Genomic DNA, 7,899 nt, shown 5'->3' with positions numbered 1-7,899 from the left:
GCGCCGCTGCGCCCCTGCGCCCCACGCCCACTCCAGTCAGCGCCCTCCTGCCCTTGCCAGTTCCAGCACCTTCCAAAGCTTCCACTTCCACTTGCCCTTCTCATTTGCTGTTTTTCATCAAACGACGCCTCCCTTAGCCCCCCACAAAGGAGCCCAGACACAGGAGCGCCCCAAAGCCTTTCTTCCTGAAACGTGTCAGGGATGTGTAGCCCAACTGCGCTGGGCGGCACCTTCAGGTTCGCAGCTCTGCCAGGTCCCCCACAGCGGCGCCCGGTGAGGAGCGGCGGCCAGGCAGGGCGAGGCTTCCCGTCTCTGCTCACACAGGCGGCCCCCCCAGGTGGCCCCCCGACCCGGCCCAGGAGCCCCGGAGGGCAGCTACGGCACTGGTCCCTGCGCCCGCCTGAGCAGGAAGCACCTGACAGGTGAGCAAGAGGCAAGCGCAGAGAGGACCCCGGCTTCAGAGCACCCCGAGAGTAAAGGGGTCTAGAGATGGAAGTCGAGGCTCCGCAGGGGACCAGTGTCTGCCAGGCAGGTGCCAGGGGTGGGCGTGGCGGGCAGGAGAGACTCTGGCAGGGGCCAGACGGCAGGTCAGGGCTGCAGGTGCACTTCCTGCCAGACAAGGTCAAGGTCAGAGCAGAGTGAGAAACCAGCTGGCTTCCGGGTGCAGCGGTCACTGCATGCACGTGTGGCAGGGGACAAGACGTGGGCCGGGCTGCGCCCGTCCTGGCCGAGGGCCATGAGGCTGCACGTGGGTAGAGGACAAGGGGCAGGTGGACGCTCACGAGGCCCCACAGGGTCCCGGCGAGGGGCGCGGGCCTGTCGTGTTGGCCCCCACGCAGCTGGGCAGCCCCGGGGCAGGCTGAGGCTCGGGAGGGGACACAGCGGGTGGTCCGAGGTGTGAGGTGTGAATGTGCCCTTGACCTTGCACCCAGGAGCGCCGGGGACCCGGGGTGTTGGGGTGCACTAGAAAACTGGGCAGGGCTTTCAGGGAACGGGGAGAAGAGTCCCCAGCCAAGGAGCAGAGCTGTGACATGCAGGAGAGAGGCCAGTGGGGAGACGGGAGGTGGGCCGGAACCCCTCGGCGAGTAAGTGGGGCCTCAGCGCTGGCCTCCCCACCGCTCCGCTGAGACGTGTGGAGCTGCGTGCTGGGGCCCTGGAGCTTCAAGGGAGGGTCGCTGCGCGCCCTGGGTACCCACCCCGGCCTCTCCCAGCGCGCCGCCCCCGGGGCTCCCCTGTCAACTCCCCTGAGGGGCCCTGCGGATGAGTGCAGGCGAGGGGACGCGTGGGTGAGGCTGGGGGGTCCCAAGGGCCCCGAACGGGCGGGGGGAGGCACCTGCCTGAGGCGGCGGCGCCACGGGGTGGGACGAGGCCGGCACTGCGGGGAGGGGCGCCCCAGCCCCCAGCTGGCGCGCAAGGAGGGCCGCTCGCAGTCACTGGCGCAGAGGGCCAGACCGCGCCAAGTGCCAGAGCGAAGCCTGTGCCCGGCAGCACTGGCGCCCCCGTGTCGTCGGCTCTACTGGGAGATTGTCGCTCTGCCTGACGCCGCTGTGCGCTGCTTGGCACTCGGCGCTCGGGCGCTCTGGCTGTGAGACGAGCGCCGCCCGCGTCGGCCTGTGGTACGGGGCGCGTGGTGTGTGCGGCCTGTGCACGGTGGCTTTGGGCACACCGGTGGCCGTGCACACACGTGTGACACATGTGCGACTCACACATGTACAACGCACACCGCGTGACGCGCTCTGTGTGGCACTGCTGCGTGGCAGGTATCACGTGCACGTGCAGCACGTGGCACATACATGCAGGAGGCTGTGCACACGTGACGTGCACACACATGACCACACGTGTGTGGTGTGTGGTGTGTGGTGTGTGTGTGTGTGGTGTGGTGTGTGGCGTGTGGTGTGTGGTGTACACACATGTGAGTGTCTGTGTGTGGCACGTGCAGTGTGGCGTGTGGCACACACGTGTGGCATGTACAGAGCGCCAGGTGATACACGCACACGTGTGCCTGCATATGTGTGTGGTGCGTGCGGTGTGTTGTGTAACACACGTGTGGTTGTGCGCACGGGTGGCATGCGCAGCGTGGCATGTGGCACACACGTGTGGTCTGTAGTGGCCGGTGGCACAGGGACATGTGTGTCTGTGCGCATGTGTGGAATGTGCAGCGTGGCATGTGGTCGTGCACACGCGTGGCACTTCACATGTGTGGTGCGTGCAGCGTGGCATGTGGCACACGTGTGGCTGTGCCTGCACACGTGTGCGTGTAACATCACACGAGCCACCTGGAGGCCGGTGGCAAACAAGCGACTTTCTCCTCTGCATTATGAGGCGCCGCGTCCACTCGTGTGGAAATGCGGAGCTGCTGTCTCTGTGTGTGAGCGTCATTTCAGCGCCTGAAGGGTTCTGTGGATATCTGTGACAGGAAGGGGGTGCTGGGTGACACCCGCAGGGCTCTGGGGTGCAACCGGGGGTTGGGTGGTGGCGGGAAGCACCGTGGGGGGCCAGCCAGCACCTGGGCCTGGGGTGGGAGGGCCGGGCGGGCGCCGGGCCCTGAAGCACAGGGGACGCAGGCTTGAAGTGTGGGAGCAGGCGCCCAGACCGTTCACGAGGAGGCCTCTCGGGTGCTGGATGAGAAGGGGAAGAGAGAAAGAGGCGCATGGAGAAGTGGGGTGCATGTTTCCTGTTTCAGGACGGGAACCAGAGTGTGGTGCTGAGAAGAGACACTGAAATTCAGGACTGAGGTGGCGTCACAGGGGCCCAGCCCAGGGCCGGCTGGTGGGGGCGTGTGGGGGAGGGGGAGGGGGTGTCTCCTGCGAAGAGCGGAGGGCGCAGCCCGTGGTGGGGTGGGCAGCCGGCGGCGTGGCACCCGCCCCGCCTCCACTGGGCAGGCCTTGGCCTCTCCGCGCGGGCTGGGGTCAGCAGCCTGACCAGGCTTGCCCTGGGGCGGACGGCCAGGGCGGTGAGGTCCCTCGGGCACTCGGGCTCCATGCCCCAGCGTGGGCCGGGCCAGGCGGCCAGGGCTGGCCCTCGTCTGGGGCAGAGACGTGGCAGGACTCCCACGGGCCCCCGCCAGTGCCCACGCGCCAGGGTCCTCGGGCTGAGCTGAGACGCGAGGCCTCTTCCTTGGAGGTCAGAGGCCCCGGGGTGCTATCTGGCTGACCCCGGGACTCAGTTCCTCTTCCTGCCCTCGTCCACTTCCCCTTCCCGCTGGGCCAGCTGCGCAGCTGGCCCAGGCCCTCCCCTGTCCTCGAGCCCAGCTCAGACCCCTGCCCCAGACATGCTCCCTGCTGCAGGCCTGCCGAGGACGGGCGTGGGGTTAACTCCAGCGGTGTGGCGTGGCAGGGACGGTCAGAATTTGGGGCTGAGAATGTGTGTCAGGCGAGGCCATAATCCCGGGAGGCCACTTCACTAAGCCTCAGTTTCCCCAACTGCAGATCGACCCCCTGCCACATTCCGTGCCCAGGTTCGCTGAGCCGGGCACAGCCGCCGAGCGTGTCGGCGAGGTGATTTGCACCCGACGGGCTGAGAGGAGGAAGGGGTGGACGGAAGGGCGGCCGGGGTGAGGCGCCTGTCTGTCTGTGCCATGAGGATGGCTCTCTCTGTGGCCCCCCCACTCTCGGGGGCCAAGTGGAAGCTATTTATTCCTAAGTCCCTTCCTCGTGGGTGGGGTGCACCAGAGAACAAACTGTGGTCTTGGGACCACAGCCGGGTATGACTCAACCCGCCTGGTCTTGTGAAAGACGGTGCAGTGGAGGGGGCAGGTATTTCCTGACTGAGCTTTCAAAGAGGCTCCCCACCTGAGGCGGAGGCGTGGAGGTGGGGCTCCCCTTTGCCACTGAGGAGATGGTGCCGGTGGGGCTGAGCTTTGGCTGAAGCCAAACAGACTGTGCCCCCCGACTCCGCCCCACACTCTGCAGGGGCAGGAGGTGGAGTCCAGGCCTGGGACTGACTCTTGGGGAGCTCCGTGTACCCCGAGTGAGTGCAGCGAGTTGTCCAAGGGCGACTTGGGCCAGCACAGATGCCAAGAAGCGGGGGTGGTCAGCGCGGGCCTCCGTAGGAGGCCTGGAGCTTCAATGCGAGGCCGTGGAGCCGTGGCCTGGGGCACCTGGGTGTGTGTGGGCGCCAGGACTCTGGTTTCTTGGGAGCTGAGCGCCTGGGTCCAAGTGAGGCAGGAGGACCGGGTAACCGGGGGGTGCCCCCGTCCCCCAGAAAGAGAGGGAAGTCAGAGCACGGTGGCTGACGAAAGAGCGTTGAGCCGGCAGTCCCTCGGAGCCGCGCGGGCCTAGGAGCCGGGCGTGGAGGGGGACAGGCCCACGACGCCTGTGCACCTGCCAGGGGCCGCAGACACTCGCTCTCTGCAGTTTGCCCAGTTGCTTGGGGCTCCCAGCTCCTGGACGCAGCGAGCATGACTGGAGAGCAGCGAACAGCCACTTCCTTCCTTGCTGGCCTGTGGTTGCCAGCTTGGAGGAGCTGAAGCTGCTATGCGGGGGCCCCACGCCGGCCCCCCACCTGGCCCCCCACCTGGCCCTGCCTGCCCCCCGCTGTGCCCCGGGAGCTTGGTCCTGCCCTACCCCTCAAAAAGGATCCTGGGCCACACCCTGCACCCCTATCTGTGCAAACCAAATGGTCCCTGCAGAGTCTCGCTCAGACTCCTGCTCCGTTCATGGGTGCTCTTGGCTCCCTTTGGCCTGTCCCTCTTGTTCTCCGTGAGCTGGGCCCTCTCCAGTGGCCCCCTCTTAGTGGCCCCCCCTCCAGTGGCCCTCTCTTCAGTGGCCTCCTCTCCAGTGGCCCTCTCTTCAGTGGCCCGGACCTCCCCCCCGCCTGTCGAAGACTGTCTGCCTGACACTTGTCTTCCCTGGTCTTCACTCCCATTCAGCTGCGCCCCAGCGGCTCTTCCCCCCAACTGTGGGCACCCCCGCTCCTGACCCCCTCCGTGGTGGTGGCCCAGGGGCCATCACAGTCTCCCTGCTTCAGTCATGCCACCCACCGCGAGTGACAGGCTCCTCCCTTCAAAGTTAAACAGAAACTGCTGATGCCTCAGTGCCAGCGGCGCTGGCTGACATCAAACAGAAACAACGGTCAGTGCACCGCCTGTTTCCGTCAGCCGTCTCCAGCAGCCATCCCACGCCGCCTGTCCACGGCGCCACTGCGCCGCGACCCCAGCCCCACACACCGGCAACCGCCGGCGCATCCCCAATGACACCCCCTTCGAGAACCAGCACACCCCACCGCCCCAGGGCCGGCGCCAAAACGCACGGAGGCAGGGCCTGCGACAGGGACAGCGAGGCCACCCCAGGGCCGGGCACCACGGCCCGCCACCGCTCAGCGGCACCCCGCAAGGGTGCGCAGAAGCCCCGCGGCCCCGGCGTGGGGGCGGCTCTCACTGCGCCCGCTCTTCCCACACTCCTGACCCGTCTGCTCCCAGACAAAGCTGCTGCCTCCCGGGGGCACCCCTGGACTGGCTCTGGGTCCCCAGTTGTGAGTTTCTCGTTCTCCCAGACGCCTGTGGGTCCACCACCCCCTTGGCGGAGCATGGCACGCTGGGGCGGGGGCCGGGGGCGCCGCTTTCTCCGGAGCAGCAAACCCTGCCCTGGGCTCTCGCTGTCTGGCTGATTTGCCCCCTGGCGCCTCCCAGCGCCCCGGGTGGTCAGACGGGGTTGCCAGAGGCCCGGCCCCCGCCAGCCCTCAGACTGACGGCCCTGCCCCTGCCTCGCGCCTTCCTCCGCCTTGGCCAGCGGCCTCGCCGCCCGGCCTGCGGCTGGCACCACTGGCCTGCCCCGCCCGGACACACGCGGACACGGCGCCGTGCCGCAAGCCTGCGGCTTGACTCCCGCCGTGACGGCCCCAGGCTGTCGCCATCCCAACCTCGAGCGCGCAGTGGCCGCCGGTCAGGGCCGCGGGGCGGGCACGCAACGCGGCTCACCGTCGGGGCGTCTGTGCGGCCGCAGCCAGACCGCTCGGCGACCCCGGCGGGGGCCCAGCGCCCGGGACCCTCGCCGCCATTCCTGGTCCCGCGTGTCCGGGAGGAGCAGGTGCGTCTCACCGACTCCAGGGGACAGAGGGACAGAGGGACAGAGCAAGAAGTGGCTCACCAAGCACCTGGGAGGAACCTGAGTTCCCTGAACCCCGGGACCGGGGGATGCTCCTGTCACTGCGGAAAGTGACACCTCAGCTGCCTGCTGCGTCCTGTGCCCCGCCTGGTGCCTCCCAGTGTAGTTCCCGCTCGGGACACCTGGGGCGCCTGGGCAGCCCCCAGGGGCCTCAGGCGCTCTGCTGTGCCCCTGCCCGTCGCCCCACTTTCTGATGGTGGGCTCAGGGCACCTCCTCCTTGCGGGGGCGCCCCACCCCTGCCCATCAGAGCCCGCCGCAGGACTTACCATGGTGGCTGCAGTCTGGACCCTGGGGGCTCCAAATGGGTCGTGGGGAGTTGCAGGCTCAGGGGGCGCTGGGGGGCGGCTCGGGCATGGCCTGGCTTGAGGCTTCACTGGACTCGCAGCCCTAGTTCCTCATATCATCACTCTTCTCACTTCCTTGACGGGAGGGGCTGGTGCTGGGCGGGGAGAGCCTCTGCAGAGACCTCCGGCTCCCCAAGCTAGGCCAAGCCCAGCAGAGTCCAGGGGTGGACGCTGGGGCCTGCTCCCGGTTCCCGGGCCCCCCGGGGCCCCCCGGGGCCGGGGCTGCGGCCAGGAGTGGGGTGCAGGTTCCTGGCGGCGGGTAGCCCCGGGAGTTGCGGGCTGCGGCAGGTGTCTTCAAAGCCCTGGGCATCCGGGAGCAGACTCCTCCGCCCTGCCCTGCCCTGCGGGCCCTCCCCCAGGGCCCGGGGGGTTTTTTGCGGGGGGTGTCAGAGGCGCCCGCAGCCAGGGGCACCTGCGGGTCTCGGAGACAGCTACGGATGTACCGCCCCACCTCACCCACTTCTGGGGGCTCCCCACTTTCAGTGGGGCCGCGGGCCCCCCCAGCACCACCCTCGGGGATGCCGCTCCCCACCCACACTGCGAGGCCCAGGCCGGCCAGCGCCCACCTCGGGAGTCCAGTCCCAACTGGTCGTGGCGGCGCCCCCTCGTGGCCACACCCGCGACCAGCTCGACTCTCCCCGAAAAGTGGTGCGCTGGGCTGGCGGCTTCCAGCCTCCACCTCACAGGCAGAGGGCAGCCCGGCCCCTGCTCCCCAGCAGGCATCGGGGAGCCTCGGGGAGGGGATTTTACGCCGAGACTGAGGACAGAGCTGGCGTCAAGCAGGTGAGAGGGTGGGGAGGCCCCTGCGCAGCGAGGGCGCCCAGATGGAGGCAGGTGGGGACACCGAGGAGCTTCCAGGTGGGTGGGGTGCCGGGGGCCGCCACGAGCTGAACTTTGGTCCCCAAATCACTGGGCTGTCACCTGTGCGGCTGCCGCGGCCTCGGGCCGGCGAGGTGACCGGCGCCCGCGGCCACGTCCTGCCGGAGGCCCCCGCGGGACGGACCAGCGCACTGACAGGCACACGCGGAATCTACACAAGACTTTATTGCTGTGGGGCTTCCTGGAGACGGCTGGGGCCAGCCGGCCCGTAGCACCATGGTGGGGCAGCTGGGTGCCGGCGTTCTCCCCCTCTCCGCCCCGCCCCTGCAGGGGCCCCCTGGGGGCGAGGCGACACCCCCACCCCCAGGGGAGGGGTCGAGCCAGCTGGTGTAACAGCTCGCCAAGCCCCTTCCCCACCCCCACTTTTCACAGTACTCAGTGCGATCAAAGGGGGTGGGGGTGACGGACGCCCCCCAGGGCGGGGCAACGGGCAACGGCCGAACGGTTGCTCCGGCTCCAGATCCCTCCAGGACGGCGTCTCACTAGGAATTAGGATCCGGCGGGGGTGCCCTGCGCGTCGCTGCCCTCTCTATCCCTCAGCCAGGGGTTCCCAATAAATAACTTCCGGCGC

General features: G+C 68.7%; 1 protein-coding gene across 1 annotated transcript; it reads left to right on the top strand.

Moving 5' to 3' along the window:
• Nucleotides 1–201: 201 nt before the first annotated feature.
• On the top strand, nt 202–7,661 carry LOC105854055 (basic salivary proline-rich protein 2-like). The gene is made up of 6 exons (XM_012729446.1): nt 202–273; nt 3,429–3,497; nt 5,112–5,335; nt 5,843–6,026; nt 6,933–7,232; nt 7,599–7,661. The coding sequence occupies exons 1-6, from the start codon at nt 202–204 to the stop codon at nt 7,659–7,661; spliced, it is 912 nt and encodes a 303-aa protein (XP_012584900.1).
• Nucleotides 7,662–7,899: the final 238 nt, after the last annotated feature.

This window comes from Condylura cristata, unplaced genomic scaffold, assembly GCF_000260355.1.
Source record: "Condylura cristata isolate star-nosed mole 26May11 unplaced genomic scaffold, ConCri1.0 scaffold00025, whole genome shotgun sequence".
NCBI lineage: Eukaryota > Metazoa > Chordata > Mammalia > Eulipotyphla > Talpidae > Condylura > Condylura cristata.
Note: the sequence above shows the minus strand (reverse complement) of the source record. Positions and strands in the feature narration are given on the sequence as shown.

Coding starts and splice junctions, on each gene's coding strand:
- LOC105854055 (XM_012729446.1), top strand. CDS start 202: ATGTGTAGCCCAACTGCGCTGGGCGGCACCTTCAGGTTCGCAGCTCTG. Junction 3,498..5,111: donor CCGCCGAGCGTGTCGGCGAG/GTGATTTGCACC, acceptor CGTCTCCAGCAG/CCATCCCACGCCGCCTGTCC. Junction 7,233..7,598: donor ACAGAGCTGGCGTCAAGCAG/GTGAGAGGGTGG, acceptor CCGCCCCTGCAG/GGGCCCCCTGGGGGCGAGGC.